The sequence below is a fragment of the Amblyomma americanum genome, chromosome 1 (assembly GCF_052857255.1).
Source record: "Amblyomma americanum isolate KBUSLIRL-KWMA chromosome 1, ASM5285725v1, whole genome shotgun sequence".
Taxonomy (NCBI): Eukaryota; Metazoa; Arthropoda; class Arachnida; order Ixodida; family Ixodidae; genus Amblyomma; species Amblyomma americanum.
In genome coordinates, this window is record NC_135497.1 from 257,244,259 (window position 1) to 257,265,406 (window position 21,148).

Here is a 21,148-nt window from a genome sequence, read left to right on the forward strand (position 1 = left end):
GTGGCTTCATGAATCTTAATCATCCAACCTACTGTTCCGACCTTCTTCCCAGTGATTACTTTGTCTTTTGTAACCCAAAGAAACTTCTGCGTCGGCAATGATTTCCTAATGCTAATGCAGCTAAAAAGAGGCAACAGTGTTCTTGCAGCAGCAAGAAGTCTCCTTCTATTGGCCTCTGCCGCTCCCGCAGACACTCGCACAAAGTCGGCGAAGAACCGTGGCCCCTGCCAGCTCTTAGAAACAGGTGACTATTACACAGTCCTTCCCTCTTCCACCAAACACACCCCGTTCAGGATGGCAGCCACATCAAGTGTCAAAAAGAGGCAAGCTTTGCTGCAAGCAACTGGTGTTTGGTCTCTGCTGATGGCTGTCTCTCCGGCACTATTTTGTTGCACCCCCCCCATCAGTGCATGCAGTGCTCTAACACATAGCGTCCACCATCCTTTGGGCCACGTAAGTATGCACACACAAACATACAGAGCTCGTTCACCATGTGCAGAGGCGACCCGATGGGCATGTATGAGAGACTATGTTCTAGCATTAGAATGCATCTAGAAACCACGCAAAAAGACAAGGGACAAGGAAGAGACCAACAGGACAGAGCGCGGAACTTCAACTGGGTTTGAAATCCAGTTGAAGTTCCGCGCTCTGTTGGTCTCTTCCTTGTCCTTTGTCTTTTTGCGTGGTTTCTAGATGCATTCTAATACTAGTCACCAACTAGCCCGCCTTTCTCTGTTATACCTGTTCCTATCCTTGTGGAGACAGCATTTAGCCCCAGAGTGCAAGCTTTTACTTCTGCGAATTGGAATATCATCAGAATGGGGAGAAAACAGAAAGGTGAAAGTGATCATGCGAAGGAATACCCTGATTTTGACACCTCTTTGGATTTGTCATCCGCTGTATGCAAGTACAGCCGCATCACTGTCAGCATAAAAGATGGAAAAGGGGCTACTAGGATCACCGAATGCATCTCATTGAAGCGTCATGTCCATGTCAAAAAGCCTCATCACAATGAATATAAGTGCGTTTAACTGCTATTTTGTGTTACCTTGAGGTTGCAAGAACGAGTTTCGCACAATGTTTTCAGCAAACACTTCTTGCAAGCCTAAGTAACTTATAAAAATTATTTCAGGTGGGAGTTTGCAGACACTGTACTAGAGCTCCATGGACGAAAGCACCACACATGTACCCGACATAGAACAAAAGAATCTGCAAAGCTCTCTGCAAGGCTGGCATCCCACTCAAGAAGACTGCTGGACCTCTTGGAGAGCTGTTCCACAGCTTGTGCCCCACAGCCCACATGATGCCATCTGCTGCCAGGATGTACTGCAAGTACTTATCAGACGTATACACTGAAGACCTGTCTCCACTGCGAAAAGTATGTGATGGTCACCCCCTTTCTCTGACTATCGACGAGACCCCTGAGCTGCACGACCGTCCGGTGGGTGCTGTAATAACCTTCTTCGACTCTGAGGTTCTCCAGAGGAAGACCTTTAAGGCAGATCTGCAAGTGCTTTAGCAGTGTAACGCTGTTGGCATTGGTATGCTTGTGCAAGATGTTCTGAGAAAGATGGGGACAGGTATTTGTGATGTCTGCATCCTCTGCTCAGACTTGGCATCACACATGCAAAACCTGCACACTGACCTTTAGCTGTCACACAGTGACTATGAACTTCAAAGACCCTTGCCACCTCCTGAACCTTGCACTCACTGAAGGAATGAAACTGGATGAGTTCTTCATTGAGCAAGGCCTCTGCATGTGTTTTCCAGCTCTCATAAGGAGCAGCAGAGAACTATGGCACAAGTTCAACGCACTGTCTCATTCACTGAGCCTTGAACAAAAGTGCCTCTCCACAGTGAGCCTCTCAAGATGGTTTTCTTTTTATGAAGCTCTTGGCGATGTCCGGAAATATTGGCACTCAATTGTCTTTTCTTAAACGCAGTGACACCGCCAGAGAAAACAGCAAGAAACTCAGAGTTTGTCTCAACTTCTGAGTCTTCGTGAAAGCTTGTGAAAATGACATTTGTATATGAGGCTGCTGGCTTGTTACTTGAAGTTATCAAGACACTTGAGTCAGCGAAGACCTTCATGTATGAGGTGTACCCTGTCGTTGGCATGAAACTGGCTGCCTTGCTAGAAAAGAGGAGCCAGGCACCAGTTGGAATTTACGGAAGCATGGACAGCCTAATCAACATGGTGGGGATGACCTGAGGATCAAACCCGTGACGTCTTTCACAGCACACTACAAGGTGCTCAAGGCAAGCGGTTCAAGACTATCCAGCGGAACACCCCTGATGGCTTGAAATTCAAGGACGACTCTTCCTGGTTCCAGGTCCAAACAGTTAACCCTTGAGTGAAAAAAGAGTTGCAGGATGAATTCAAGCAATATGAACAGATCTACAGACTTGTAGTGTGGGACAAGTGCTATATGAAGAAACTCGAGTCAGAGTTCCACAGTTACCACCAGTACCCGATGAGTGCTGTAGTCAACCCTCCGTTTTGGAAACTGCATGCATGCGACTTACCAGTATTAGCCAGAGAAGCAAATATTTGATGTTTTGCTGTGTTGAGTGCTAATGTTGAGCGAGTATTCTCAAAACTGCATGCTATCAACACAAAGGAGCGTGAAGGCATGACCAATGACAAGTCTAAGTATGCTTGTATCTATTACAGTAAACTGTAAATAGTGTTTGCACCAAGGACAATTAAATTTGTGCCTTTTGCTTCTATAATTTTGTGTGCTTTGGGAAATTTTTTTGTTTACCAATAATCGCCGCCTTTTACAGTTTGCATCATGCAACTCACCGGAAAACATTGATTTCAAGAAAAGTACATAAATGCCGAAAAACATTTGCCGAATTCTGAGAAAATAAACACTAGAAATTACGTAGCCTAATTATATTTAGGAGTAGAATTTTTTAGTTTAAACACAAAAAAAGGACCAATAACAATGTGTTGAAGTGGTTTTTTTATTTGGTTTTAGCTGAAGAAGATCAGCACTCTTGACATGCACACCAAAGCTAGCACGTGCCGGTGAAGACCGGGAGGCTCACCTTACTCATCAAGCATCATCTACTAGTATAGCACTGCCTTCTCACAGTTTGTTATCACCCACTTAGGGCCTTTATTTGGTAAAGTAGCTTTTGCCATGGCATTTAACAATGCTGAGAACTTCTGTAACTTCCAAGACAACAAACATCATCGCAAAAGCATGCACGTGCATCACGAAAAAAGGTCTTTCCCCGTGCTAAGTTCGAAAGGGCATCCTCGCTGTCCAGGCGTGTCATAGAAAATAAAAGGAAAAGAAAAAAAGACCTGAAGCACTCCAGGACCTTGCTTTAGTTGGTCAAAGGAACAGAGAGAAGGTCAGAAATGCGTGTGGCACAAGCAGTTGCAAATGGCGTCTGTATAGGATTTCGTTCTATCACTTGGGTGAAGTTTGTTAGGCAGCACACTGCCGATAATTCTCAGTCTGAACTGTTTTGGCATTCCCTTCTGTGCTCTTGTCAGAAAGTTCATGTGACAAGTGTAAGGCACTTTCCAGAAAGTTCAAGCGACGAGTGTCAGGCACTTGTCACAAAGTTCAGAGACGACTAGGGTGTGGGTTCACTGAAAGTGGTTTGCACTGCGTCGTTTTTCTGGATGTTGTTAAGGGCAGTGTGGAAGTGGTGCTTGTGTTTGTTGTTGCTTTGTCACTTTGCCTAATTTTTGTAATTCCAAAGGCAGGAAGACCGGCCATTAGCTGGGACAAAATTTAGCACAAAAACAAGGGAATACATGTGCATGAGAGAAAGCTCAGAGCAGGGGAGGGGGAGGGTTGCTGGACAGATGCATTTAGCGAGTTAATAATATTTACTCTGTCCCACCTAAATAACCATAGTAAATATCGTATACATCATTTGAAATGGGTCTCATCCTTGCTCAGCAACACATCACATGGTCAACGAGCCCCAGAGAGACCATCACCATCACACTACCAGCGAGACTCAACAGCAACAACATATTGCCGTTTTGGCTTCTGAAATGGTTCTGCCATTGCCATCATCATGTGATGAGTGTGGTCTTCTGCTTCCTACTGGATTTCTGCTGTCGTCACCTTTTCTTTCTTGGCATTCCAAAACAAATTCTTGTGAAATGTTTGCTGATTTCATAGTTCATTCTTTTAGTGACACAGCGAACTGTGTGTTGCAAGCAAAAAACACACACGCATTTATTACAACCAGATTAAGTGACTCCAACATAAAAGCAGCTAGTAGAAAGACATGGTTCCACTTGCCTAAGTGCGGCAAGTGTATAAGTGTATAGCTTGCCTCTACCTTTCACATGTTTAGCTTTCATTTCTTTCTCTTTTATGCAACAATATATTGAGAAATTAACTTCCACGTACTTTTACATCATGACCCGATGACTTAAATGCCATAATATCACTTTTAATGCCATAGTGTTAAGGGTTTCGTTCAGCAGGAAACCCTGGGGCAGTAGCGGCAGAGTGAGCGAAAATTCCCCAGAGAAACAACCTAGGTGGCAGGGGGGCCACTTCGGCCAAGTGACCTTATGACGTCATCACAACCTGCCCACCGGATTGTTAGCAAACTGCCCACCTGGGTCTCACAAGCCCCACCAGTGGCTGTGTTTGAAACAGCCACCTGCTGGGGCAGTGGCACATCGCCCACTGCACCGCTGTGCCAGGAGTGGTATAAGAACTCCTACAGATCTATGAATGTAGAGTAGATAATGACCAATTCTGCATAAATGGCCATTAACCCATTAAAACTATCGCTTCATACTCTTAACGACAGAGCTTATGTGCCGAGGCCCTCCAGTTTTTTTTTCTGCAAGCACAGCTGTAAATATGCCCATATCTGCATTAATTACAAGTATAAAAGGCTCATGTTAGAAAAAAAGCCGAAATAAACTATCTGTGACTTGTGACTGCAGAGAGGTACCACATATGTCACAGAAGAAAATGACAAGTTTTTCATTAGAGGTAATATTAGCTGAAAAAAAAAAATCATATGCAAGGCGTGCGCTGCTTAGATTGACAAGGACAGAGTTAAAGACCACACGAACGGTTAATACAACTGTTAATATGGTTAATACAAACGTTCGTGTTGTCTTTAACTCTGTCCTTGTCAATCTAAGCAGCGCACGTCTTGCATATGATCATGTTCCAACTAGCCCAATCCCAAGCACTTCTTAGAAGAAGAAATAAACACTGAAAAAAAATGTCAGCAACCTTTATTTATAACAATAAGACCATTAAAATAATTTTAAGGATGCTATACGCCAACATAAAAACCAGTAAGGATATGAGAAGAAAGTACATACCATAAGAGGTGCCAGGACCAAAGTCAGTTCCAGCATCTATCATGTCTTGGCCTAGTAGCTCTGTATTATTTAACCTGTCACGCTTCTTGTCAAGTTTTTCAAAAAGGTAATCTTCCACCCGCACATCTGAAACAAAAACAAAAGGTAATAAACTGCAACATTATATTTTATTCCAGTGATATCCAGATTGTGTGATATCCAGATATCACACAAATACCTGTTGGTCGTGTCGATATTATAAAATGACACAAAATGAAGTCAATCAGTATTCACATTTAATAATGTGAACCCTATACTTTGCATTAAAGCCGACATTTTGAGCAACAAAAAAAAGTGTCCCACACAATACAGAGCTCAAATAGTTTTATAGCTTTTTAAGCAGAAATGGTTGGTGTATTGCACAATAAGGTCCTTTTTTTTCCTTTCGAAAGCTGAATTTTTTGTACTTTTAAGAAATTTCAGGACGATTCGCGAAACACTACACTCTGCGAGATGGTTGCGCTAAGATACCTTGTTGCCTCCGTTAGGCACTGCGAAAACACGTCAAGGCTGCACTTCTGATAAACACAAATTCTAGCTTTTGCCATTACTTTTTATATATTACTTTATATTACTTTTTGCCACTACAGAACCTACTTTTTCAAGGTGAGAAAATCAGCGAGTGTCTTTTACCAAATTCAGATTGACGCAAAACAAAGCACAATGTTTAATTTGATTCCTGCAACAGCAAGAATTTTTTCATCAGGATCAAGTTTCCACAAATATGTTGTTCATAAAAATTGAATCCTGATAAAAATTAAGCCTTTGCAGTAGTTAAGAATAATTCTCAATCAACAGCTGAATTTTAATATTTTATGAAAAACCTCTGAACCAAACCTGATAAAAACTGAACAAGGCACAAAACTTGGCAATAACTATGAAGGTTGTTCACTGTACCTAATGCAAAAGTGAATTTCTTCTTAGTGCTCAGATTGCAGTAGGCAAGTGCACCGTGGCAGCTCATTGGCTATCATGTTCAGCTGCTGATTATGAAGTTGCAGGATCGTGGCAGCCACATTCCAATAATGGTGAAATGTAAAACTGCTCATGTGCTCTATGATGTCAGGATATGTTTAAGAACCTCATGCAGTCGAAATTAATCCACAGCCTTCCACTACAATGTCTCTAACAGCTCATGTGCAGCTTCAAGACATTAGACCCCACATACCACACCAGAATGCATAAAAATAGCAAGAAAATACGTTGGTTAAATTTTTCAGCAAGATTTATTGTTCAAAACTAGAATTAAACAGTCTCCACATTTTTAATTAGACAACATTCCACTACATTGGACCTAGTGAAAAGAATAAAAAGAAAACCATAATTTTCCTTTCCTAAACCAAAAAGGAATGAAACAGGTTTACCTGCAAAGGTTGTGTTTATTACACAGGGTTCGTACCAAGCTTTTCATAAAAAAAAAACCTAAAGGAGGAGTATAGGCACCTAATTTTAGTGGCGTGTTTTCTTCTCTACAATGATGCGGAAGACACTACTAATCATGAATCACCATGTGATATTCGCCTACGACCGCTAAATAATTTATAATCGGAATTTTTTTCAGTCATGCTGTTTCGGTTTCGGTTTCAACTGCCGAACGATGGCTGTGACATCAAAGAGTCTTTTGTGTCACATGAGGCACAGAAAAATGTACATATAACCGCTGCTTCATCGTTTTAATTTACTACAGTGCTGAAACCAGCCTTCCTCAAGAGCCAGAGTGACAATGAGTGTGAAAGCAGCGATTATATTGCAGTTTTTTCATGTCTCACGTGACCTGCAAGTATGCGTTGAGTCACAGTCTTCATTCGGCTGTTCAAACCGAAACAGCACGAGAAAGAAATGCGATTATAAATTATTTAGCGGTCGCAGGAGAATACCAGGTGGTAATCCATGTATAATAATGCATTATGCATCAATACAAACAAGAAAACACGCACCCAAAAGTTAGGTGTCCATACCCCTTTAAGGAATTTTCAAGGATTTCAACGGCATCAGAAGACAAAATTTAAGCATGGTTCAAAGAAAATTTATTCGCCAACAGGACTGTGAGCTTCTATTTGGCTATAATTTCTCATTATGCAACACCTACAGATGCTTCCATTTGTTTTGCTGTTCAATGCAAAGTGTTTGTCTTTACCCAATATTTAAAATCATTGTTCACGTCAGCACCTTCTCAAAAGTACTTCAGTCACTGAAGCAGGCACCACTAGGGATTTTCTTAGAAATTTTAACTTCTTATGGATTTTATCGACCTCCATTTCAACCAGTTTTCTCTTTGATTTTACATTAGCAGCTTTCCGTGACAAAACACTTTTGTATTTTGGCCAACATCAAAGGAGGGGAACCTGACCACGGTTTCTTTACAAGTTTTGCCAGACATTCAAATGGGCACACAAACAATGGCAACAAAGCTTCTATACTGAAAAGGTTTGCAGATTTTACTTCTTTTCCACAGTGATGAAACATAGCATCTACTTCTCCAACCATCAATGTAGGTGTGTACTCTCGTCTTACATTATTTGATCCCCCATGTTAGCATGCCCTATTTGCTTCTACGTACAAACTTTCTGAACTGCATGCTTGACCTTTTCAAACCATGGTGATTTGCATGAACCTTCTCCAAGTTTTTTTTTTTTTTATGGGATTTAGTGTCCCAAAACGACTCAGGCCATGAGGGACACCGTAGTGGAGGGCTCCGAAAAATTTAAACCACCTGGGGTTCTTTAATGTACACTGACATCGCACAGTACATGGGCTTCTACCATTTCGCCTCCATCGAAATGTGGTGGTGATGATGATGATGATGATGGATTTTTATGGCGCAAGGGCATCTATGGCCAAAGAGCGCCATGGCACAAGGTATTTTTTTCAAATTCTCAAGGTGGGGTCGAAGACCCATTTCCCAAGCATTTCACCCTAAATAAGCCGAGCACCAGACCAGGGGAAAGCTTGTACCCATTGTATCACCGGTGGGTACCCGGCGGCACTGGGGATCGAACCCCGCACCTCCCGCATGCGAGGCGGATGCTCAACAACTTGGCCACCGCTGCGGTGCTCCATCGAAATGTGACCACCGCAGCCGGGGTCGAACCTTCGTCATTCGGGTATAGCCGAGCACCATAACCACTGAGCCACCGCAAAGGCTGAACCCACTTCCAGATTTTCAAAGGATATGAGTGTTACTACTCAGAAGAAAGTTTAAGGGCACTGGAAAGCCTGTCTGAAGTTTGGTTACATCTAAAAATTTTTGCCTTTCTTCATTTTACTTTTTTTAAAAATGCTACATATTTTTGATTGAGCTCTAAGAACACCGTGTAAAAGTAAGCAAATAAAAATAAGGCAAAATGAGAATCATGAAATAATGAAGAAAAAGGAGCACCTTTCTGCAATACAAATGCCATACATCCATGGTTTTCCAAATGCCAAAGTATTTTGAATCTGATGAACTACGAAGCAATAATGTAAAATTATTCTTTGTGAGCTCAATACTTCAGAAATTTGGCTACAGTTGGAGTTTAAGAATACTTCACAGGAACTAAATTTTGCAAGGCAGAAATGCAATGCCCTCAAGTGCTCCCCTGTTCATTGTAGGTGTGCTAGCTTTCGGGCACTGCAAAGGCAGAAATGTTGCTCAGTGTGCTATATTGTTCCCCGCTCTTATGGTTCCAACCATAGCAGGAACTCTGCATTAGGTGAAGAGAAAGCACACTAATGATGATTATTCTTAAATAAAAACACAGTTTGAAGGCATCTGAGTGCTTGCATAATTCCTTAGCTTGAGCTAGGACCTAAACATTCCTCTTCTAAGTAAATTCATTTCATTCAATACAGCATCCCATTCGAAAAGAGCGTGTTGCTACATTCCATGAATTTGACCAAGAGGTCAGCGCATCATCCTGTCCATCTTTCTCATGTCCATTTTATGTTGCGCCTTCGTATGACCAAAAACCATGTACTACCCAGCAACAAGTTTTAATTGAGGTGAGGGGATTGAGATTAAGAAGCAAAGTACAGGGAAACGAATCAGCAAAAACTCAGACAGTGGGTTAAGATCATTTCGCTTGAAATACTCCCTTTTCAGTACCCACAAAATGAGTCTGCCGTGAGGAGCAAAAGAGGGCCATTTCTAGAAGGAATGGCACATATTCTTTAGGAACAGAAGCTACCCAAGTGGAGTTATCAAAGCATTTTCTGCTTCTAGCCACATACAAGAACAATAATGATCTACGAGACATTTTATACGAAATTATAAGTTGCCGGCTTGCCAAAATTATTAATCGCATCAAATTTTCACGAGACGAGAGATTCGTGAAAAACGCGAAAATTACGTCTTCAAGGTAAGTAGTTTACAGTATATCAAAACAGTGCATGTGAACAAAATTATCTGTGTGTTAAGAAAATGTTTGCAGACACGTAAAAGGCCTCTGCCATTTCACTTACTTGGATTGGGTTGAAGGACTGCTTCTGTTTTACCAACCAGCCTTTCAGTCCAATATTTTGTTCTATCAGAACGTTGTGCTAACGTTTCAAAGTGTGCGTCAAGTTCAGTTTTGTCTGAAGTTCCCAGCCGTTCTTCAGTGTACTGATAGAGAAAACAAGAGAGTGAAAATCACTTCATTTCCTGTGTGATATTATTCAGTCCCACTGCAATGTTCAGGCTCCAAAGAGGAAAAAATAAATTCCATTTCATGTGGCTCTCACAGACTTTGCAGGATCTTTACAGCATCATCTTTGTAGCTGACAAATAGAACGTAAGCACACTCACACGCACAAACAGGCGCACTTTGAACTCAATTCTCTGCATTGGAAATTAGAATGCAAAGCAAAAGTTGAGATCGCACACCACTTTTAATTGTAAAAATGTCACCAAAAGAAAGTGACAGAAAATAGTGACACTGGCTGTTGTGCCAGTTCTACTACGAATATTCAAAGGCTTCGGCGGTCCTAACACGCTTTCCATTCCGCTGTACAAGTGGACGATCTAGCTAAAACCTTTTTGATAGTTTTCTACATGCAAAGAAAAAATGTCATTGCGCGATGAAACATTCAGCCTACTCTTCCTAACGTCAGAGCCACCGAGTAAAGCAACAGAGGAAACAGGCAAAAAAAAAAAAATTGGGTTCTCTCAATTTGGTGGGCTTGCCGAGATAAAGTAGGCGGTTGCACAGCGGCCATAGCCACTCGGCTCACGGCAAGTAGGAGCCAAGTTTCATGGCAAAGCACGTTCGAAAACGTCCGAAAAGTTTTTGAAAAACAAACAAAAAACATGCCCTTGTCAGAACCCCAAAATTAATACTGCATTGATGGCGTTCTCGATGATGCGGCAAGAGCTTCGTGTTCGAAACTACTTCATAAGGTCGACCAGCAATGAACACTGTAGCAACTGATAAGATATGCTAAAACTAGATCACTGCTAGAGCTAGAACAACGCACAACGTCAGTAGCATTACCTGAACGGCTCTTGTGAACACAGTTGCAGCCTCTGCCGCAAGACCTTTGAAAGACTTCACGCTAAAGTCCATCGCTCAGCTGCTTCAGAACATGCGTAAACAGCAGCTGAACTGTACACAGAGGCCCGATACTATGATCTTGGCCGATCCTTCAAGTCTTTCCAGTGAGTTGCTTTATAACAGTGGTAATAACAGGTTCGATCACAAACGAAAATTGACAGCTGACAAAAAATAACGAAGGCCACGGAGTTTGCTGCTGGCTGGCTGCCGATGTCACCCCCCCCTGCACACACTCGCAAGAGCAGAGCAGAGTGTGCGGCCAATCGCATGCGCTAGCTAGCGCCGCTAGCGTTGCCTGCACTGCCTGCACCATGGCATGCAAAAAGCACGCCGTTGGCGTTGGCCGCGTTGGCTCACTAAAAAGGCAGCAAAAATCGCTTTTCTCTGATTCGCTTTTGGCTTGTCTTGCGGGTCTTTCGACCTTTTCAGGTTAATTCCTTTGCTTTATAATTACTTCCAAAAACGATAATATAAGGCGCATGCGGAAATGCACAGGCCGGGAGTGCATCCGCATACATCCAACGGAAGGACGATCTGTAGCCACGAGTACTGTTATTTTATCGTCACTTTACGAACTTTACTCTCGTGAATTCATCAGGGCTATAGTGATCTAGAACACTGTATCAGAGCTGAAGTGACGAACTTAATGCCGTTTTAATGGCTGACAAAAGCGTTCCGCTCGAAGAATGGGAAGCCCCCGACAAGTCTTTTCGCAAAATTGTTGTAAACGGTGGCTGTGTTGGGAAAATGCCTTTACATGAATCATCGTGCCGGCTGAAAGTTTTGTCAGACGAAGAAGGCATTATTGAACTAGGAGGCGCCACCCAAATCAAAACATTAGTCATCGCAGATGTTTCGAGCGAAGTGGAACTGATCCTTGAGAGATGTGTGATGACGATGAACGCTGGAGAGGTTTGCGATGTTTTTTTCACACTTCCGCTGACTGTTAGTGCGCCATACATACCGAAAGCTGCTTACCTTTATGACGGAAGTCAACCAGAGCCAGGACTCTTCAACATCCCCCGCGCTCCAGCCGACTGTTTGTCAAGAAGCATCAACAAGGAAGCCGGCGATGTTTCATTTGACTGTGGAGTACCACCTGTGAAGCTCGATGTGACCCCAAAGTCTTACAGAGTTCGAATACGGTTGGAATCGTTTAGTGACGCTCCACACGTTTGTGATATGACCGTCGCAGACAAGTGGCGGTACGCGTACGAGCACAAAGATAAAGGTAGCCGCTTGTTCTCGTCAAAGAACTACAGGTGGGCATTCCGGCACTTCAGCTGGTCATACAAATATGTCGTTTCATTAGAGCATGACGAGGTGCCTGAAGATGTAGCCTCGCAGATTGAACTAAACATCAAAGATTTGAAGCTGAAATGTCTCCTGAACCTTGCAGCATGCCAGCTGCAAAACTGTTCCTATGATTATGCCGTTGAAAACTGTGCACAGGCTCTGGAAATCGATCCTAAGAATGTCAAAGCCTTGTACCGACGCGGCACTGCACTTATTCAGTTACAGGAGTATGAGAGGGCCAAATGTGACCTAGAGCAAGCCAAGAATTTAGACCCAAAAAATCCAGCTGTTGACAGGCAGCTGGAGCTCCTTAAGGAGCGCACATGCAAGCTAAACAAATACTTTGCTGTTGCTATGAAAAAGCTGTTTGAATAATAACAGTTGCCAAAATGACTTGCAAGTAGCCAATTGTACTGTTTCTTTTGCTAGCACTACCATTTTTGCCATAACTCCTGCATCAGTGGCTGTCAGGTGTTGACCGAGTTATCTGCAGCATATCGAACTGTGCAGTTTTCCCCATCTATGTACAAGGTGCTAATGTTGAGCCTGTTTTATGCTGTTCCTGTGGGTCTTTTCTGAATACTATACAGAATGCAAGCTCATGTAAACTAGTACAAAGGAGCCACTGTTAAGTGCATACCTCTGTCTTCACATTATAGTGCGAGAGTAAATTTGGCCCACAAGGTAGGTGAAAAGTTTCTCAGGGATTACTGTTTTATATGGTTTGCAACAGGCATGTGCTGCTTGGTGCAAAAATTGTGTACACCACTTGCTACGCCTCTTTTCGACAGCAACTGCTGTTGAGACGAGCGAAAAGGTGACCATTTTTATGTATACAGGCATGTCAGTTTGCTCATTCCAGTACGTTGCACACCTTTTGGGCGGAAACACTGAAAGGCATTACAAGAGCAGCGGGCGATGCAGTGATGCATGGTATACGCCACTTTTGCTCCCAACAGTGTATGAATGTAAATGTGAATTGTTGGTTCGAAGATTGCACAGCTATATGACTATTTTATTGCAAATTACTACAGAATGATCTCTTTGCTTGACTCAGCTCTGCAGCCATTGGCTTCCTTCCATCATCACTACTTTAGCTTTGCTCCATTACAAAATGTGAACCGCGAGTGAGCTGTACAAAATTAATCAAATGTAAAGACCTTTAAACAAATTGGCTACAACAAAAATACTAAAAACTGCCTATCTTTAATGGTTTTTCCCTTTTGATGTTAAAAAAAATAAACAGTGCAGTATACATGAACTGAGTACTTCTCATGACAAAAAGTAGCACTCGACCAAATAGGACAGAATGAAGACACCACATGCACTATTTGTTTTGTCCTGTCTGATCGAGCATTATTTTTCGTCATGATACACTAACTCACCCAAACTGCTACCTTTATGGGTACTTGCGTACTACTGAGCAGCAAAACCTTAAAAGTCATGCACGCAATGTGAAAGCAATTTATTGTATGTGTGTGTATAAAGCAAGTTTTGATGTAAACATCATCAATCGACGTGCTTTTTATTCTTTTTTCTGGCAACTCTTTCCGCAAGCTGTTTTTGCAATTTAATGCTTATTTACCTTCACTCTGTGGCCCCAAAAATATTAACCTTACTTGCACTTCGATGAAATGAATGTGCAATCCCAGGTGAAAATTTCCAAATGGGATTCTTTATGGTCCCAGTTCAAATGGTTTACTGGCCCATTCCCTGTAGCTGCTGGGACCATTAGCTACTGGGACCAGTAGCCGCTGGAACCAGTAACTGCATGGTGATAGCAGGAACATTTATTTGGATGAAGCATCCGAGTAATATGTCTAGATTTCTAACTTTTCTGACAAGTTACAAAATCTTTTAAAGAGTTGCTTAATGATAATAAGCACACTCCAAAAATTCAGGAAAATAGAAGCAACCTACACTAAAATGTGTTACCCTGCAGAACCACGCAGACCTGTTTATACAGCTTTAATCATAGCATGCACCAGCAAGCCCAACAACAATGCACTGCAATACACATAACATATATGAGAAACATACACTCATGTTATTACAAACTTACTATGAGCTCATGCTTATGTACTCACTCATTAAGGGCATCCCACAGGTATTAGTGGGGAACAGTTAATAAACAGTTTTCTCATGAAATTTCAGCTCTATTTTTGCAATTTTTAGCAGAGAAACCCAAACTGATTTAGGTGAAAAATTTTGTTAATTGAGGAATACCGTTACAACATGAGCAACAGAAAAAAAATGCCAGTCGAGCAACATAAAGCGCTCTGTAGGTGCCAGTAGATCCCACTTCAGAACCAGAAGCTCCCAGCAGGGACCAGAAGAGGCTCCTTACAGGGGCCATTTCAACTAGCACCACTAAACCAGAAGGCTTCCTTCTCGGACCAGTAGACCCCAGCACAAAACCAGAAGGCATTCCTTCTGGGACCAGTAAATCCAAGCAAAAAACCAGTTGGTTTCCTACAGGGACCATTTAAATCAGTGGCAAACCAGGGGCCGTATTATGCAACTGTCACAAAATCTGTCAAAAGTTATTGACAGTGACGTCGAAATGACGAAACAATGAGAGGTCGCCGCTTGACGCAACGAGGAATCGGCCAATTACAGCAGGGCGGCGCCCCGAGAGCATTTATTTGCACGGCAAGAAGCAGTCTGCTAAATTTTTGTAAAAAGACTTAAGAAATACGCAGTAATAAAAGTAACTAATATTTTATTTTGCCAGAACATTGTGTTTAAAGTTGTAAAATATTAAGCGAAACTAAAAGCGTTCGGAGATGTACGGAGGGTAACTGCTGCCGAAGGGATGCGCTGACGGCGGTAAAACGTCAAGCTGCTTTGCATGAAAGCAGCAGATTCCATGCCGTTATTGTTTTTTATGCGGCGTCTGAAAATCAAGCTACTGTGCGGTTGACCTAGGTGTGCAGAATAATTTGAACGAATGCAGTGAAGGCTACGTGCCTACCGAGCGAACATGCAAGAAGCACTTGGTACGAAAAAAAGACAACTTGTTGAAGTCTGTTTTTCGGATCTTTCGATCGATGACAAAAAAATGCCAAAAGGTGAGGTGTTGCAGTATGTCATGTGTGCGTGTCTGTTTCTTTTCCCTTGGGAAACGGAATCCGACCACGAAGTGCGATTTGCTGGGAAAAATAGTGTTTTGCCAGCATAAGCGTGCTTTATTTATGTGGCACAGAGGTGACCGCGGGAACCCACCCCTTCTGCGCGCTAACTTTGCAGATTGCCTCCAATACCTGCCGCACGCATTTGCTTACCATCGGTTGTGCGATGCTGACGTGCGCCTCATAACCAACGGCAGCTTGAAAGCCGCCGGTAGCAAAGAACCGCAGCAGTGCGCACAGCACTTGCCGCCGCACCGACAGCGCGTTCGCACGCAAACCTTCCACTTAATCGGCGACTTCGTCGCACAGCCATTCCACTGTCTGCTTCTCCAGTCGAAAATGCGTCGAAACGGCTCGTCCGGCAAGCCAAAAGTAGTCAAGCGCGTCTTCGTACGCCCTCCGCCGTTGCTCGCGCTGGCGCAGCCGGCCGTATCGCCACGCACACCGCTGCCATTGGATTGGAAAACATTTAATTCGTCAGAAAAGGCAGAATGCAGACGATCCGTGCTAGGTGGCTATCAGTCCACGGCTGACAGCGACCTGGGTAGCCCATTCAATGACCCGGGTTTGAACTCCCAAGTCTGAGCTGACCAACACGGCCTTCCACTGCTCGAGAGTAGGAACCTGTAGGAACCGCCATTTGCTATCAAAAACGCAACGGTCAAATTGACTGCCTCGAGACTGTCACAAAAAACTGTCAATTAGCACCTGCATAATTGTGCAACGTCACTTCTGCCACATCCGTGACGTAATCTTTTGAACGTATTAGACAACTTGTATTAGAATTGAAAATTGCTTCACCGAATGTGTCAGCCTCACATACGCACACACACTTCTTCCACGGCCTGCAAAGCTTCAGCGCCCTGGAAAATGAATCCTTACTTGGTGCTGAAGCCAGTAGTGGCCGTAGTGAAGTGGGCACATGGAGGTAATTCCGCCATTGTCAAGTACCTGTTTTCGTTCCTTTCCGCCCTTGACGTCCTAGCATGCTGATCAAGACACCAATACATGGCTTCACCGCTTGACAGAAATGTATTGTGGTAAAGCGTAACCTCCTTAATATCAAAGCCTTACTACTGGTTTGGTCATGACTGCCTTTTTCTCAAAGGGCACCTTGCGCTTCGATTATTTGCCTTCGTTCTTGTCCTTGTGAGACCAGTTGGATGTCGTTACTGTTGAACGCATGAATACATTGCCAAATGGTCAATCCAAGTGTTGCGACCACGCCGCAAAAACGCCAACACTGTACCTGGGAAGCATAGCGCTTTCACAGTGGGCCGTGTGCAGCGAGGTGGTTTGGAGAAGGGGGAACTCCAATGAGTTTGACAACATTATCAAGGCACAGCAGGCTATGTGCACAGCACTGCAAGGCATTGTTCAACGGGCCCCGTACTCATGTTTTGGTGAAGATGGACACACCAGCCTCAAAATTTTGCATGCCGAAGTCGACGAATAATAGAGAAACATTCCATGGTGCCCCGACTGAGGTGGGAAAAGTTTTGCACGTTTTCCGTGCTGTTGGACAGAGTGGGTTCTGCATGGCAATTTCAGCTTGACGCAACAAATGGCATGAACTATTGAGGACCGTTACAGATATATTCAGCGCCTAATGGCCCACAAGATTACGTTGGGGCTCGTTGCACACCTTTGTAAGGAAAAGTTTACTTCATAGAAAGGAGATATTAAATACATGTTCTTCTATGGGAGCTTCCTTTGTTATATCCATTATTTCATTATAGCAAGGTTTGACTGTATTTGCTTTCCTTTCTGAACTGCAATGTTAGTGGGACCCTTCAGCATATAATGCATTATTATGCTCTCATGCAGGATACTCAAAAATAGTGCTCGGACCATGCTAGGGCTTGAACTAAAAATGAGACATAAGGTCTTGATAGATATTTAAGAATGACAAAAAGCAGATATCAATTCAACAGCACTCGGGTGCTATGCTTCTGCATCCTTCCCCACACATTCAAATTAAGGTGGACATATAGTGCCTGCTATTCTGTGGCATAAGCACATTTTGGTCCACTGGCACATTTCTTAGATTTGAAACAGCTAACACACTCAGCACTCCTGCCATCTAAACTGGTTCAACATTTGTAATATTGCAAGTAAATACAAAGCCTGAGTTATGTTAACACTACAAGGCTTTCACATTGTGCATGTGGACTTTTTCTTTTCCCTCTGTGTATTAAGTTTACCAGTGACAGTGCCATGTGCTTGCAAGGTTCAGGTTCTTGACAAATGTTTTATTCGTTACCACCTATAGCATGTTGTGCATGCATGAATTGCGTATGTAGAATATTGTATATACCCAGACATCACTTTTCATTTCTAGCAGCTGTGAACAAACTGATCAGCAGGGATACTCTATGCAATAATGAAAGAATGTTATACAAGGCAGAAGAGGGACATCCACAACATTTTCAATGAACTGTATATTTCTTTCAGTACATGTGTTATGTACAATGAGACTATTTTCTCACTAGAGTCAGCCTAAAATGTTGCAGGTTCCAGCAACTTAACACAAACATGTTCATTAAAATTTCCTACTTAAGACTGCAGGTAGGGTGCTTGAAATGCATAACAGGCAGTCGTGTGCACTACAACATGGGGACACTACAAGTGTTACATATTTTTATGGGATTGAAGTAAATGGTACACATTGAAAACACAACATGGTCATAATAAGATGCAATTACAATGAATTAAAAATGCTTCACAGAAATACAAACATGACTCCAATGAAGCTTACTGGAGCAAGTAAATGCCAAGAGAACACGAAACGTCTCTTAGAAAGCACAATCCAGAGCACAGAGAGTATACACTGGACAGCCAAAGTTTGTACTCAAGATCATGTGGCCATCGAAATAACTTTTACATCCTCTAGAAGATGGTCAAAAAAAAAAAACACTTTAATGACAGTATGGCAAAGGTAGAGAGCAATAAAGCTGCTACACATGACCAGCCTTGCTAGACATAACGACCATACGTAATTTTGAATATATACAGCTACAATTAAAAAAGTCATTTCTTCTCAGGCTTGGCATCCCTTGCACGCAAGACATTAAGGTTCCCCTTGGTCTGCTTTAACACCATCTTGGTCTTGTTCACTGCAAAAACAAGCACAACCACACAATGTAAGCCAAGCAGACTGGAAAATTTTTTGTGAACAACTCTTTACCAGACAGCACCAGGAGTTTTGCAAAGATGACTTTACTTATAAATACCAAGTGCAACAAACACAAACCCCTAATGTGAGAAGCTTAAATAAGCAAACTTCACACATGCAACGCAAAACAAAATAGTGCTCTGGAAAATAGAGAGGCAGAAAGATGCCCTCACATGAAGTTGAGAATAGTTTATGGGGTTTAACGTCCCAAAGCGACTCAGGCTATGAGAGATGCCATAGTGAAGGGCTCCGGAAATTTCGACCACCTGGGGTTCTTTAACGTGCACTGACATCGCACAGCACACTGGCCTCTAGAATCTCACATGAAAATACCTCACTTAAAAAACTTGGATATCCACTGTTCAGCCTTCCTAAAAAGGTCACCAAGCAAAGACTAGGACATCATCCAACCACAGGAGAATCCAGAAATTTTTTCCTGACAATACCCCACAGCTGACACAGGACTATTACTGCACAAAACACCAATGCTACAAATAATAGCATTTTAAAGAGCCTTTGAAGGATGAAAGAAAGAAAAAGCACTACTTCCAAGCCTTTCTTAAAATCAGTTAAACCTTACTCTTTAAATAACCTTGCAAATCTAGGCTGAAAAAAAATAATGCACAGTTAACCACAAATGTAATTCACAAGGTCCCGATTACCTTTACCATGCACTTTGCCTAAAAAACCATTTGTTTCAAATCACAAATTAATACTCATTACGCTCAGAAACACAGTCCAATAAGCATGCAGTGCTGCTACATGGGTGAAATCAATGCTCAGTGTGAAGCTGACTCAGTACACATGAGGTGACATTAGTATGTCAAATCCTTGTTAGCTCGAAGTCTTAAAAATGGAGAAAAATGTCAAGATAAATGGAGTTTTCAGAAAACCAAACTACAACTGAAATTTTGCTCTGTGTTTGTACTGCACAGTAAAATTTATGCCATCTACCTGGCTTTATTTTGCAATGCAATGTAACTATGCACACCGAGCACTTAATTACACTAAGGACTTCCATGTTGCGGCAAAGCAGTGAGAGAAACAGTCTGCAAAGAAGAGCAAATATAACTGTGTTGATAATGTGATGGCCAGAGCGGTCACCCTCCCTGTCCCCTCTCTTGGTCTCCCTGGCAAAAACTGTCCTGGGAAACACTCTGCCCTTGCCTCACATCTCACCAACCAAGCTTCGAAGACTGGAGCGGTGTGTCAACCGGAATCATGTGAAGTACACAGTCGTAGTGAGAAGCGTACATTTGAGTGCACAGACTTGCTATTCAGATTGCACCATAGCTTGCATGCAACACGTGGGCCATGCCAACCTCTGGCTGATACATTTTTGGGTTTTTCCATGCCAGCTTCCGAGATATGAATCCGAATTTTGCCACAAAAAGCTCCCCACCAACCCCCACCACTCCTGCCCATAGAGCACAGGCCTGGGTGGACCACATACTCATTCATCTTGCAGGCTTATGTCATCGCCACTATAAGAAAACCTCACCTAGGCTGACAATTGTATTAGTAGTACTTCTTGATGATGCTAATCCCCCTTCAGCAAGACTTCCACTCCAAATTTCCACAGCCTGTACAGCTACTGCTGTTTTAGGTTGTATTATTTTTCTGTTGACTTGTTCACTGACGGTGGTGAACACACTGGTGCGCTTCTTAAGACTATAGGCACCTAATTTTATTGCCTGTTTATTTTCTTCTTTCAAACGATGCGTTAGCTATTAGAATACAAGGATTATCGTGTGGTATTTGCCTACAACCGCTTAATAATTTATAACTGAATTTCTTCTCTCATGCTGTTTCGGTTTCCTCAACCGAACGATAGCTGTAACATCACTTTAGGTCACAAGAGGCACGCAAAAACTGCAATATAAATATTAATGCATGGTTTCAATTTGTTGCAGCACTACTAGCCTGCTCTGAGAGCTGGAATTACAACAAATGACATATCAGCAGTTATATTGCCGTTTTTTTGTGCCTCAAGTGACCCACACTACAACTAGAAATCACAGCCATTGTTCGGTTGATGAAACCGAAACAGCATCCAGAAGAAATTCAAATTATAAATTATTTAGTAGTCGCAGGCAAATACAGCTCAGACCATTTATAACGTAACTGCTTATAATGCAGGACCGCATTGTATGCGGCTTTTTGTGGCAATCGCTTCGCCTCCCATAGAGTTCAATGTATTGGCGTGCCGCTTAATACGTGGCAGCGCGTAACCGAAGACCACATGTAGTGCGGGTTCTGAGAAGCCTGGCGGCCCACGTACTGGCGCGGGCCCGTCGGTACTGACGGGCATGAGGAGCATGCTTCCCAGATTGCGCAAGAAAGGGGCAACAGGCGGGGCAGGGAGCGTTGTCAGCGTGGTTCAAAGTGAGGCAGAAAGAAGGAGAGGATAGAAAAAAAATATAGAAGTCGCAAAGCAGGCGTTTTTCCTCTCGCTCTCCAATGCGCCCCTGTTGGGCACACTGATTGGACAAAACTTGAAAGCACGTGATGGCACGGCCAGGTGAGTATACTGAAGGGTGGCTGCAGTGGCGGCGTGTGCGCGGCATGACGCAGCAAGCGCTACTCGTACCACGTGCGCGTGCGGCAGTGCCTTGTCACGCCTGAGCCCATGAGTGAAATTTGTGTCGTCGCATGTAGCGAAAAGTTG

General features: G+C 42.9%; 3 protein-coding genes across 23 annotated transcripts in view; 1 reads left to right on the forward strand and 2 right to left on the reverse strand.

The window, feature by feature from the left end:
* The window catches only part of EndoB (SH3 domain containing GRB2 like, endophilin-B), a 69,692-nt gene extending 58,522 nt beyond the window's left edge, over nucleotides 1-11,170 (reverse strand). The window contains exons 1-3 of the mRNA XM_077649084.1: nucleotides 10,819-11,170; nucleotides 9,809-9,950; nucleotides 5,330-5,455 (exon numbers count right to left, since the gene is read on the reverse strand). Coding sequence (XP_077505210.1) covers nucleotides 5,330-5,455; nucleotides 9,809-9,950; nucleotides 10,819-10,890 — 340 coding nt within the window. The 5' untranslated portion in view covers nucleotides 10,891-11,170. The remainder of the gene's footprint in view (nucleotides 1-5,329; nucleotides 5,456-9,808; nucleotides 9,951-10,818) is intronic.
* Nucleotides 11,171-11,403: 233 nt separating this feature from the next.
* Nucleotides 11,404-17,209, forward strand: LOC144114984 (uncharacterized). Its single transcript, XM_077649085.1, has one exon. It carries the CDS (start codon nucleotides 11,536-11,538, stop codon nucleotides 12,547-12,549), a length of 1,014 nt encoding a protein of 337 aa, XP_077505211.1. The 5' UTR covers nucleotides 11,404-11,535; the 3' UTR covers nucleotides 12,550-17,209.
* A 327-nt stretch (nucleotides 17,210-17,536) lies between these two features.
* Nucleotides 17,537-21,148, reverse strand: part of LOC144114981 (uncharacterized) — a 154,408-nt gene continuing 150,796 nt past the window's right edge. For all 21 annotated transcript variants that reach the window (XM_077649082.1, XM_077649079.1, XM_077649070.1 and 18 more), the window contains one exon: nucleotides 17,537-18,421. In XM_077649082.1, the coding sequence (XP_077505208.1) occupies nucleotides 18,336-18,421 (86 nt within the window). In that variant the 3' untranslated portion in view covers nucleotides 17,537-18,335. The remainder of the gene's footprint in view (nucleotides 18,422-21,148) is intronic.